Source organism: Neovison vison, chromosome 2 (assembly GCF_020171115.1).
Source record: "Neovison vison isolate M4711 chromosome 2, ASM_NN_V1, whole genome shotgun sequence".
NCBI classification, from domain to species: Eukaryota; Metazoa; Chordata; class Mammalia; order Carnivora; family Mustelidae; genus Neogale; species Neogale vison.
Genome location: NC_058092.1, coordinates 107,470,053 through 107,483,289, shown reverse-complemented (window position 1 = coordinate 107,483,289; position 13,237 = coordinate 107,470,053). Strand labels below are relative to the sequence as shown.

Below are 13,237 nucleotides of genomic sequence, written 5' to 3'. Positions count from 1 at the left end.
GAATTCTGGTCTGCTATGTGACCTTAGCAATTATCTCAACTTTTCTTTCTTCTTCTTCTTTTAAAAAATTTTAAATATATTTTATATATTATTTTATATTTTATTTATCGATCAGACAGAGAGAGAGAAAGAGAGAACAAGCAGGGGGAGCAGCAGAGGGCAAAGCTGACTCCCCACTGAGTAGAAAGAGTCTGATGTGGGGCTCGATCCCAGGACCCTGGGACCATGACCTGAGCCAAAGGCAGATACTTAACCAATTGAGCTACCCAGTTATCCCTCCCTCAACCTTTCCATACTCAATTTCCTCATCTTCAAAGCAAAGGTAATAATAGTGTTTATATTATAAGCTATTGTGAGAATTAAATAAATTGATACATGTAGAGCACTTTTTTTTATTTTTCAAAAGATTTTAATTTATTTATTTGACAGAGAAAGACACAGCGATAGAAGGAACACAAGCAGAGGGAGTGGGAGAGAGAAAGGCAGGCTCCCCTCCAAGCGGGGAGTCCGATGTGGGGCCGGAACCCAGGACCCAGGATCCAGAATCATGACCTGAGCCAAAAGCAGATGGTTAACCAACCAGTTAACCAACCAGTTAATGGTCTGAGCCACCCAGGCAACCAGTTAGAAAAGTGCTCTGCACAGACTAGCAGGTCCACATTTCAAAATATTAACTTATATGTAACAATAAATATTGATATAATGTTATTTTATAATGATAACTGTTACTGTTAACTTGTCTCCCTGTGGAGTCCAGTTTTGGCTCTGTTCTGCAACTTCTATCTTGCCAATCTTCAATCTGGCCACAGGAGGGCATTAGAAGCCACCGAGAGCCGAGAGCCCCCTAGTGGCCACTTGAAGTCTTCAAGGCTCTGGCTCCACCCACAGATGTCCCCGGGCTCCTTTTGCGCACTTGTTAGAAAGTGCAGTCTCCGGAGAACGTCAGGTTCTAGGTGGAGTAGGCGGGCAGGCATGGTCAGCAAAAGAGCCCCCAAGGAGACACCTACTCAAGGGTCCCCCCACTCCCACCCCCGAGACCTCAAGACACTTGCAGGAGACTTCCTAGGCTGGGTTACCCCAACAGAGTGTCTTCGCAGCCCCAGTCCCATGCCTTTGGCCTTCTCTGCCCTTTAGAGTCCATTTTGGGCACACGTTCCAATTAGGTTTAGAGGGAAATGAAGGGAAAGAGAGAGGGCTCTTATTTTCTCAGTCCAAACTTCTGTGAGGGACTCCTGGCAGATCAGCAGGGCTGAATCCCGAGTTTGAAGGCGGCACGCTGAACCGCAACCACAGGGCAGAAGAATAATCATTGGGGTCCAGGAGCGTGAGAAGGGAGAATGTAATATGCGTTTACAGCTGCTTCACTGAAACTTGGTGGAATCTCACTCCTTTTGCCCCGGTGTTTTGTTTTGTTCAACTCCAGGGCCAGATTGAGGTTGTTTTCCAATTTACTAATCACCTTTCACCCCCATGCTCTATATTTTAGAATTTCAGAGTAGGAGGGGTTCTTGGAGATGACTGGTCTGCCACCCTCTTATTACTGACTCAGGAAGCGGAGTGAAGCAGATCCAGGTCTCCTAACTTCTCCTGTGTTTTCTTCATTACTTGGATGAGGGCATAGCTGATTTGGGGTCTGAGTGGAGGATATAGGGGACAGGCATAAAAAATACAGCCTCAGCTGTTGACTCATGAATAAGGTTTCAACTCCAACTCCATATTGCTCTTCTGCAAAATCTCGCACTGCATGCTTTCTGAACGCATAGAAATTCCTCCTGGGTATTTTTCTCTTTTTATGAAACCGTTTCTCCCCAGAGCTCCTGGCACCTGAGTTCCTCTGCTCACGTAGTAGCCATGCTCTAGTCCTTTACCCAAACAGGCCTCTGCATTGCACAAGCCACCCAGAATTTCCTCAGCTGGGGTCCATGTCTTTTGCTGTCCTAGAAGCCTGCCCAGATACTTAAATCCCAGCTTGAAGGCTGATGGTGTCCTCTGCCTCAGGCCACCTCAGCAGCCCTTACAGAGGAAGTGAGTCACAGCAAGGCAGGCAGCTTGGGGCACCGTGGGCGTGGCCATGCCTGCCCAGGGCACTGGGGGATGGGTCAGAAAGGTGGTGATCAAAATCCCCTGGTCCAGTTGAGGTGGGGAGTGTGTGTGTGTGTGTGTGTGTGTGTGTGTGTGGCGCGCAGACCCGAGCTACTGTCCTAAGTATGTTGACAGAACTAGTAGCATCATTCTAATGCTGCCTAAAGGCACTTCCCTTTCTCCAGCCACCTTCTCTTTTGTCTCCTGGGGGAGGGGTACCCCCTCTTATCTTTATTTCTCAGGCCTTGACTATCCGACTTCTGTCCCCAAACTTCCCCTGCCCACTACTATCTTAAAAGTAAGTTGAACAGTCTTCAGTCCTCTAAGGAATTATTTAAAAAGTCTTGTGGGCACCTTGGAGAAACTTGGCATCTAGGAAAACTTCTTGGGAAAAGGGCTCTGAAGCTAAAGGAAAAGAACCAAACAGTACAGAGGCATGAGGAATTAGAGAGGGACCCAAAGGTTAGCTGGAGCTCTAAGCAGAGACACAACCCTTCTGGAAAAGGATGTGTGGGTACGTAGCAGAGAGGAATCTGGGGAGGACTCTCAAGAAAGGTAGAGGGAACTTTGGATTGGAAGGCAGAAGAGGGTTACACAGAGGTAAAAAGATGTAAGCAGTGCTAATCAGGGAGGAATTCAGCCTGGGGCAAATGAAAACAGAGCTGGAGGGCTTGCAGAGAATTGTAAAATCGGGCAGGTGGGGCTAAAAAAGATGGCTGGTCTGGGTGGAGATGGGCCAGGGGTTGGGCCAGTAGTTCTCATTTCTCTACGGGTAGGAATGAATGGGGTGAGGGTTCTGCTACAGAGAGCAAACGAACAAATAGCTTGGATATCAGTCAGCTTCTGCTTCTCTACCTTTGCAGAAAGAGCCTTAGGTGAGGGCCAAGCTCTCAATTGGCATAGTGGGGAGGTCGCTCTCCTTCCTGAGAGCTATCAAAACACCTGAACTTGACCAGATAAACCATGAAAGAAGCTACTGTCCGAGATTCTAACTGTGACAGGACAAAAATACCAACATTTCATCGAGGTAAAAAACGAAGTTACCCCTAAGTGGAGTAAACGCCAGCTCTCTTTCTAAACAAACTTTCAAACACATTCTAGCCGCATTCCGTCCGTGCTAGGATTCCAGGTCGGTTTTCTAGGACAATGTCGCATCTTGCCGAAACGCCAGTTTTACAAAAGACATCTTAAAACTATGAATTAGAAGAGGGAAAAACAGTGTAGATGGCAAACTCAGATACATTTTACAAAACAAAAGTTGGCAGTCGACTCTTTCATAGAACTATGGCGGGTTAGAAGTGCCGCTGCGGGAAGGTTTTACATTCTTGGGTGGAAACGAGGGTTTTGTGTTGGGGATGGAGTGGGGGACCTCGCAGGGGCCGCAGGCTCTGCGCAGGGAAGGGCAAGGGAATGAGGGTCCACTGCCTGGGTCAGGCCGGGAGAGGAGCTTGGCCTGGGCGCACCGCACTCGGAAAGGTCTCCCCCAGGCTTCGCTCGTCCGAAGCCTGGGCGCCGTCCTCCCTCCGCCGCTCCGTGGGGCTAGAGGTGGGAAGTGTGGCAATCGGTCGGGCGGGGGGAACTGGGGGCCGCAGCAGGGCTGAAGTCGCCGACCGCAGTTGGGGGCGGGAGAGTGCGGCAGGCGCTCGGCCGCTCTTCGCCAGGCATCTCGGGGGTCTGTCCCCGAGGGCCGCGGAGAGCCCAGAGTGGCCGCGGGGCTCCGGCACTGCCTTCCCTCCTCGGGGGCTTCTCCAGGTGCTGAGATTACAGTGGGCGCGGCCGCGGGGCTGACCAGCGAGGGCTCGGGTCCCAGAGCCCGGAAAGGGGCGGGGGGCGGGGAGCGGGGGCTGGGCGCGGCTGCCCAGCGCAGAGGCCCGGGCCCCGCTGCTCTTTCTCCTCTTCCCTGTCGTCGCCGGGCCGCAGGCCCACGCCCAGCCTCCCGGTTCCTGCCCCGCTCGCGGCCTTGCTCTCCCGGGCTGGGCTCGGACGCGGCTCGGCTGGGCTCGGCGGGCGGAGGAGGAAGGAGGGAGGGAGCGGGCGGGCGGGCGGGCGGAAGGGGGAGGAGAGGAGCGAGCCTAGCCAGTCCGGAGCGGGGGGGAGCCGGAGCTCCGCGGACGCCTGGAGAGACGGAGCAGCGGCTCCCGGCCCGGCCAGGTCCGCGACGCCGCCGCCGCCGAGTGAGTCGGGACCCCAGCTTGGGAGCCGCGGGCGCTGCGCGCAGGGGTGGGGCGGGGAGCGGCAGCGGAAAAGTTGGGAGAAGTGGGGGCGGCTCCGACGCGGCTCCGCGGAGAGGGCCCTGGCTGCGGAGCGAGTGGGGGGCGACAAGGGCAGAGGGAGCGGGGCGCGGGCTCGGGGCGGCCGGGCGGGGGGCGGCGGCCGCGGGCTCGGGGGCCTGTGCCCGGCGCGCTCATGGCGGCGGGCCTGGGGGAGGGCGGGCCGGAGCGCCTCGCGGGAGCGGCCGGGCCCCCAGTGCCGCCCGAGGGCACGCTGGCCGGGCGCCTCGGCATTGTGGGGCGCGCCGCCCCAGCCCGGCGAGGCAAGCCCTGCTGGCAACAGGTAGGGGCCCGGGGCTGCTCGCGGAGGGCCCGAGCCACAGGCGCCCCCTTTGTTGGGGAGAGGAGCTTGGTGACCATTTGCGCGAGAGCCCCAGCCTGGCAGTGGGCCCGCGGCGTCGCTCCTGGCCTGCACGGGTCCCATGGCTGGAGTAGGATGGTGGGGAGGGTCCTGCCGCTTTTTCTTCGGACCGGCCCACTGTGCCCACTCCAGGAGCGAGGTCAGAGCGTCCATGTGCTTAACGGGAAACAGGAAGGAGCGTCTCTGTCTGCCCCGGCCCCCCAAGGCTAAGGCTCCTATACCGTTATGGGGTGTGTGTGGCTGGGGCGAAGAGGGGGGAAGCTGCTGGTGAAACTGGTTTTCTGGGCCACAGCTTGTTAATTACCGGCCCGGAGGCTCTCTGGCAAGTAGGTTAATTGCAGGTGTGTGGCACTAATATTTGGCCTCAGCTTGGGGGTTTCTCTGTCTCCCGGAGCCAGGCTCCTGGCATCACAACCTGGGCTTAGTTACCTGAGTTCCTAGACTCAGTACGCAGGGGGTTCTGAGGATCCCAAGGAATGATGCCTTCTTCACAGGGAAATGAATCTGGAAAGGCCTCCAACAGGCAGTCACTCCCACGTCTGTGTTGGAGGGGTCTCTGCCCAATACCAAAGTCCAGGTGACTGGGTCTAAATGTGGGTGGTTGACTGCACTTGTAATGGGGCTCCTAGGGATAAGGACTTGTCATAGCCTTGTCTCTCTGGCCCTAATCATAAAGTGACCTGCACAGATTCTCTGTCCTAAGGGGAATTCCTTGTCTCCCTTGGTACCCCATAGCCCACTCCCTTCACTGGGGCCTCTGGCCAGCTTTCCTCCTGGAGGCAGGGCCTCCTCGCCTCCCTGTCACTGGCCAGGAGCCGCAGGCCTGCGGATACTTTACTGTGCTCTTCAGCACTGTCCCCGCACTGCCTCTTTAACCTGCCGGCCTCTCCCTGCCCCTGGAGGCTCTAGTCACACTCAGTATTTGGGTGTGTTGGGGCCTCTAGTGGGGCAGCCCAGACATGCTAAATTTGGGGACCTACACGGCTGCCTAGAGCAATGACACACCTCCTGTTGTCTAAACCGTGCTGCAGCCTTCTAGTTGCTTCTGTGCTGTTGCCAAAAGAAAGTTTTCAACAAGAAGACTACTCGGATCCTCCCCCTTTTTTTGTAGTCTCTGAGGCTTCAGTGGCAGCTAGGAAGCCTGTGGGACCCTGTGTTTGTCCGTCTCTCCTCCTTTGCTGATCCTGGTTTTCTCAATTATTTCTTCAGTAAATCAGAGACCCGCAGGACTATTTTCGTGTTGAGTCTGTGAGATCCCTTCCTCACGGACTCAGACCTCTGCTCTCTCAGCATTCTGGGTTTACAAGCCCCCAGAGCCTTGTAAAGGGCTCTGCCCCCTTTACATCCCGCTCTGAGGGGTTGGGAGGGGTCAGTCAAGAGATGGAGTGGAGAGTGGGGGCTGGGCAGAGCCCTAGTCAAGTTCCTGGTAATGCAATGCCCATGAAATCCCTGCTTTCTTGGCCCCTGTCCAGCCTGTGCCTCAGAGTGGTGTCTGTGTCTCTGAGGCAGGTGTGTGTGTGTGAGAGAGGAGGGAGAGACACACACAAGACACACACACTCTGTTGTCTCTCCATGTGTGGGGTGAGTACATTCTGTGAGTGGGAAAATATCTGTTGGTGTGATTTCTCCATCAGAAAATCAAATACCTACCCTGAGGGCCGACTGGCCAGAAAAGCAGGGTTGTCTTCTCTATGCCCAGTTCACATCTCCTCTTCTTGCCCCAGCCTTTTGTTTATGGGATCCCGTGCTTGGCTTGGTGCGCTGGTGCCAAGAAGCCACGAGAGCTGCCTCAGGAGCAAACCTGTTGGTTCTGTGGGGCTGTGTAAGTGAGGCTGCTGGGACCCTCTGTTGTCCTCCCTGACCCTGCCCCCCACCCCATGTTGAGTCAGAAGCCCTGACGGTGCTGAATCTGGTGCCTCTCCCTGCTGGGCTAGGCCCTGGGGGTGGGGTACAGTGGGCAGGGATGGGGTAGCTTTGCTCTGCTAATGGAAGTACAGGGCAGCAAGAGAGGGCTGTGGCCACAGAAAGCCTGCAACCCAGGTATGAGAAAGCCCCCATTAATCTGCATTTCTGATCTGCAGACACACCACGTTCTCTGGCTCTCCCTGCTTGCAATGGGAAGGGTAGACAGGTGTCATCTTGTCTTGGGGTTGAGATAATGGCCCTATCCTGGTGCTTGCCCTCGACCACTCTCTGACCCTTTTTCTGCTAACTTCCCCAGCTCCTCACCTTCTTTGTAGGTTTAGACCGGCAGAAGACAGTCCTGGGTTCCAGGAGTCAGGGAGCGGGGCCCCACTCACACCCTCTGGGACCCCAGCCAGCCCTCTGAATCTTTAATCCTAAAAATGTCCCTGACAGAGAAGCTTCCTGCCAGTTTCCACTGACCAGGGTGGGGATGGGGCCTGACATCCAGGCCTGTCTGTATACTTTTGCTTTAGATCTCAGTAGAGGACAATGTGGTCTCCAAGAGATGTGGAGCCCAGGAGACACATCAGATATCTTTCCCCACCCCCAATCTAGCTAAGCTGAAAGGTGGGAAGGATGAGCCAGAGGCAGGAGGCATGCTAGCACATCGAGGCATTCTGTATTTTCCTTCTCTGCTAGACTTTCTTGATCTTTTCTCTATGAAAGTGTGTTGTGCACTTGGTTGTGTGGGGAAAGTTCCACCGTGAAGAAGTATATTTAATTTTGTTCTTTTCAAAAGGCTTCCATCTCTTTAACTAATTAAATATTTATTCTGGCTAAGGTAGAGGGGGAAGGGGCAGTGCCCTCAGGAGCTGAGCCTAGAGTATGTGTGTGTGTGAATGAGTGTTACTAGGGGAAGGTGGAGCTGAAGCTCCTTTATTGTCAGTGCTGACCTCTGACTTCATCTGAGAGCAGTGACCAGGAGTGGGGACAAGAGGGTAAAGTCCTTGAGCTGGAATACTGACCCGTAACAGGCTGAGAGGGATTTCTGAGAGGGATTTCGCAAGTACTGTGGTGGGTGTGGGCGGAGCCATGGGAAGAGCAGGCTGTGGACCGGCCCAGCTCAGCTGGGATCTGATCAGCCTTCAGCCAGTGGCACCAACTGGTCTCCTGGTGAGAACAGTCTTCCCACTCTCTTCCCTCCGGGTGGGAGGAGACCACCTTCTGCGTCAGCTTTTAGTTCCATGCCAGCCTGAATACCAGCACCTCTCTTCCCTCCTGTGAGGATGAGGGCTAGGTGGCCCAGAAACTTCTGCCCTTGTCATCCCACTGGCGTTCTGAGTCCCAGGACTGCCAGGCATTCTGTTGGTATTGGCATCACTGACTCCATAGGACCATCTTGCTGCTGCTCTCAGCTCCCAGCAACTGCTCTCCCCCTCAGGAGCACTGGACAATGCCTTTAGAGGGAACCTCAAAGGAGGTCTGTACCCTCCCTCATTCCAGTATCCAAGTGGCCAGGGGTTGGTCACTGCCTCCCAGTGGACCCTGGGGAGGAGGAGGGAGATGGGAAGTAACAGCTTTTCCCTGAGTCCTTGGGATGGGTGTTCCCCTGCAGACTAGTTACTATTTTATGGATGAGCCTTAATAAATAGCTCTTACTTCCACCAGATGTTTTGGCTTTCTGATTCCATTGTCTGTCCATGAATCCCTAATCCTTTTTTTTTTTTTTTAAGATTTTATTTTTTTGACAGAGACAGACACATCAAGAGAGGGAACACAAGCAGGAGGAGTGGGAGAGGGAGAACAGGCTTCCCGCTGAGCAAGGAGCCCCATGCAGGGCTCAGTCCCAGGACCTTGGGATCATGACGTGAGCCGAAGGCAGACACTTAATGACTGAGCCACTGAGGCACCCCTCCCCCCATCCCTAATACTTTACAGCCTTGCCTTCACTTTGTTTTTGAAAAGATGCTTCAGATAGTTCTTCTACCTTATGTGCAGGAATTGGATGGCTTGGCATGGGGTGTTAATCTCAGGTGGAATAGTTTGATGTTCAGATTGTCCTGGAGCTCAGCATCTTTTAGGGACATAATTTTGCTTTACTCTGGCCTCTTTAATTTTCCCCAGGGACCTGCTGGCCCAGAAGGATTGTAGGGAAGGAGGTAGGGTTTGCTTTAGCCCTGCAATCTGTTTTTGGGCTTCCTTCGCATGGAGGCTTTTAACTGTGGGTTGGCTTGAGGGATAGAGGGGTAGCTGGAGCGTGGGGGCAGGGGAGGAGAAGGTGCCTCCGGTTTTACTCAGATTGTTACATCTTCCAGGGCCAGATCCTGCCTGTCTTTCCTGTTGGGGTAGCAAAGTGATGGGGAGACCCCAAGGTTTTTAGTTCTAGAGGACTGGGACTCCTGGGGGTCATCAGCAGCATTTTCAGTTGCAGTAAATGGTAAATGTTAGAACTGGAAAGCCACCATATTACAGACAAGGAAACTGATTTGCCCAACACCATGTGGCTGGGACTAGACTCCAGGGCTTGAGTCTGTCATCTTTCTCTTCCCCCATAGCTGCCCCCTGTGATGCCCTCTGACTTCCCCCCTCCTCACTCAGGATGCTCCAGACCTTGTATGACTACTTCTGGTGGGAACGGCTGTGGCTGCCTGTGAACTTAACTTGGGCTGATCTAGAAGACCGGGATGGACGTGTCTACGCCAAAGCCTCAGACCTCTACATCACACTACCCCTGGCCTTGCTCTTCCTCATCGTTCGATACTACTTTGAGCTGTGAGCATACCAGCCTTCCCCCATGCCTGCCTTGGCTGCCAGCCACAGTTTCTCACACTTCAAGTTTGTCTCTTGCTGTTTAATTGGTCCCAGACCCCCCTGTTCTGGCCACCCAGATCCCTGCCTACTGTGTGCCCCCCACTGAACGCAGTATTGTCTTCCTGAGGGCTCAGCACCCCCAGGCCCTTTCCTTCAATGGTTATTTGTTCTCCCTCTCCACTCCGCCTGGTCACTCGTGAACACAGGCAGCTTTGTCAGCTTTGGGCAGCGGAAGCAGGCCAAAGAGGGAGTTGCCGGGAAACTGAGGCCCAGGATAAAGTTGCCTGAGCTTGCAGCCCTTTCCCCTCCCAGCTTAGGGGCTACCAAGAAACTGAGGTGCTTTAAAGGAGACAGACCCTTTTCACGCTCTCCCTTCCTCAGTTATGTGGCTACACCACTGGCCGCCCTCCTGAACGTAAAGGAGAAAACTCGGCTGCGGGCACCAGCCAACCCCACCTTGGAGCACTTCTACCTAACCAGTGGCAAGCAGCCCAAACAGGTGTGAGCCGCAGGCCCTGCTCTGGGAGTTGCTGGGTGCTGCTGGGGGAGGGCGCAGGTTGCAACGCCATGTGGGCAGGCGACGAGAGGAGAGGGCAGTGGTACTGATCCAGGTTCTTGCTGGGAGGCGGTGGCGGGAGGATGGGGGTGCTGTCGAGTTCCACAGTTGAACATACTGGGCTTCTTCACGACACCCAGGCAGAAGTAGAGCTCCTGTCGCGGCAGAGTGGGCTCTCTGGCCGCCAGGTAGAGCGCTGGTTCCGCCGCCGCCGCAACCAGGATCGGCCCAGTCTCCTCAAGAAGTTCCGAGAAGCCAGGTAGGGGAGGTTGGGGCCGGAGAAGCTGGGTGGCAGAGGAAGGTCTGATGTCCTGCTTGGAGGGGTGGGCTGTGTGCAGGGAGAGGTTGTGCCCTGGTGAGGAGGCGAATTTGGATATCAGTGATACTCTTGAGAGGGAGATCTTCGAGCACTTGGGAGTGGTTGGAGGGCTGTGCCACTCTCCCAGCCACTCTCCTCATCCTTTCTGCTTCCTCTTCCAGCTGGAGATTCACCTTTTACCTGGTTGCGTTCATTGCTGGCATGGCTGTCATCGTGGATGTGAGTGCGGGGTTCCTGGGAGGTGGGAGTAGGTTTTCTGTCAAGGTGGTGTGAAGCCATAGAGCGTGGGCCCCTCCTCTTTTAACCTCTCGCTGTCTCTCTGCAGAAACCCTGGTTCTATGACATGAAGAAGGTTTGGGAGGGATATCCCATACAGGTATGAGATGGGGTCCTGACTCCTTATCTGGGATGATTAAGAGAATCAAGGTAGGACAGGACTAGGACATGTACACCTGTGTGAAGAGATCATCTCTGGGACACATGGCAGAAGGCACTGTAGTCACGGTGCTAAACAAGGGCTAGAAGGGCTGGGTTGGACAGGCGAGACCCTCGGGTCCTGTTGTTCAGGGTCCCTCACCTTTCCGTTTCTCTCCTCTCTCCCAGAGCACCATCCCTTCCCAGTATTGGTACTACATGATTGAACTTTCTTTTTACTGGTCGCTGCTCTTCAGCATTGCCTCTGATGTCAAGCGAAAGGTAGGTCAGGGAGCTGTGCCCCTAAGCCTAGGAGCCAAAACAAAGCCCTGGGATGGAGAGCCTTTCTCTTTGATTTATGGGTATTTGGATGGAACTGTGGGTTAAGGGGAACTAGGTGGAAGGGCAAAGAAGTAGGATTAGAGTGGGGGCTGGGGAACATGAAAAGTCCCCTGGAGCCTGCATCTTCTTTGCAGGATTTTAAGGAACAGATCATCCACCACGTGGCAACCATCATTCTCATCAGCTTCTCCTGGTTTGCCAATTACATCCGAGCAGGGACTTTGATCATGGCTCTGCATGACTCTTCCGACTACCTGCTAGAGGTCAGGCTCGCTGGGCATTTCTTCAAACCTAAGAGACTCCGGTGCAGGTTCTCCTGTCCCTCTCCCTTTTTTGGGGGGGGTGGTGGTGGTGTGGGGGGTGCTGACCTTCCTGGGACCAAGGCGGTGGGGGCACAGAGCCAGTGTATATATAAATGTATATGGGAGAGTCAGGAGCCCATTATGATGGATGGGGGCTATCTGTACAGTCAGCCAAGATGTTTAACTATGCGGGATGGAAAAACACCTGCAACAACATCTTCATCGTCTTCGCCATCGTCTTCATCATTACCCGACTGGTCATCCTGCCCTTCTGGTGAGTAGGCCAGTCTATACTCCTCTCCTCAAGGAATCAGGAGCCTTGCCTCTCCCCTTAGCTGTTCTCATCCCCGCTGCCTCCTCCACCTCCTCTGTGTTTCCAGTTCTGTCCCTCCTTTCCTGATGCAGGATCTTGCACTGCACGGTGGTCTACCCCTTGGAGCTCTATCCTGCTTTCTTCGGCTACTACTTCTTCAATTCCATGATGGGAGTGCTACAGCTGCTGCATATCTTCTGGGCCTACCTCATTCTGCGCATGGCCCACAAGTTCATAACTGGAAAGGTGACTGCTCTGTAGGCCCTACACCCTTCAACTCTAGAAACAGCCCAGACTCCCTCCCATATGAGCAGGCATCCTGCTAAGAAACTACTGTGGGGCCCTGGGTACAGCAAGACAAGCCTGCTGAGAGAGGCATTCCTTAAGCATTTGAGGATAGCATGTAACCCTTCTTTTCCCTTTCCACAGCTGGTAGAGGATGAACGCAGTGACCGGGAAGAAACCGAGAGCTCAGAGGGGGAGGAGGCTGTAGCCGGGGGAGGAGCAAAGAGCCGGCCCCTAGCCAACGGCCACCCTGTCCTCAGTAACAACCATCGTAAGAATGACTGAACCATTGTCCCTGCTGCCCCTCAGATTAACGCATAAAGCCAAGGAACTAGCCTGTCCTCCCCAGAGGACCACTTAAGCCCTGGGGAGAAAGCAAGCAAGGAGAGAGTTCTTCTATGTCCCAACCTCCTGCTTCTTTGTCACCCAGTTGCCTTTAACCAAACTCTAACCAGCCTATCCCCAGGTAGAGGGGAGGTTGGTATATCCTTTGTTAGAGGGGGGATGGACTTATTTTCCCTCTGTTATTCTGAGTTGTCCTTTCTATTGCTTTGGAGGCCTGCCTCAGCTCTGGGGGAGGCAATTACAACTCACATTCCTTATTCTTCAGAATTTGGCCCTAGCTGTTTGCCTCAGACTCCCTGACCTCCAGAGCCAGGGTTGTGCCTTATTATCCCATCTGTGGGCCTCATTCTGCCAAAGACGGACCAAGGCTCACCTTTCTAGGCTCCCTAACTTGGGCCAGAAACCAAAGCTGAGCTTTAACTTTTTCCCCTCCTGAGACACAAATGATTTGAGTGTAGGAGGGTACATATGACCCCTACCTCTGCCAAAAAGGGGGGGGGGCGCATACTGGGACTGCTCAGGTGGTCTACGTGTTATTTCTCTGCCAGCTCTCTGTTGTCACAGGTCCGAGATCTTAACTGCCTCCTTCCTCTGGCCTCATCCCCTAGGCTAGCTGGTTTGGAATAGAATGGCAACTAGTTCTAATTTTTATTTATTAAACATTCGGTGTTTTGGTTTAAAGCCAGAATTACAGCTAGCACCTGGCATTTCAGCAGAGGGACCACTTCAGACCAAAATGTACTGTTAATGGGTTTTTTTTTTAATTAAAATATATTAAAGATTAAGTAAAACATGGCAATAAGTGTCTGAGACTAATAGGAACTGAGAAGGGAGATCAACTAAATAAACTAAGTTAGTCTTCCTCATGGTTATGTAATGTTTTCTTTTTTAAAATTTCACATGGCAATTAAGAAACAGCAAAGGTAGAGAAG

General features: G+C 53.7%; 1 protein-coding gene across 1 annotated transcript; it reads left to right on the top strand.

Moving 5' to 3' along the window:
* The first annotated feature begins 4,144 nt into the window (after positions 1-4,144).
* Positions 4,145-13,171, top strand: CERS2 (ceramide synthase 2). Its single transcript, XM_044239180.1, has 11 exons — positions 4,145-4,256; positions 9,217-9,390; positions 9,811-9,928; positions 10,126-10,244; positions 10,466-10,523; positions 10,630-10,680; positions 10,908-11,000; positions 11,195-11,323; positions 11,530-11,636; positions 11,768-11,921; positions 12,105-13,171. Exons 2-11 carry the CDS (start codon positions 9,218-9,220, stop codon positions 12,243-12,245), a joined length of 1,143 nt encoding a protein of 380 aa, XP_044095115.1. The 5' UTR covers positions 4,145-4,256; position 9,217; the 3' UTR covers positions 12,246-13,171.
* The last annotated feature ends 66 nt before the right edge of the window (positions 13,172-13,237 follow it).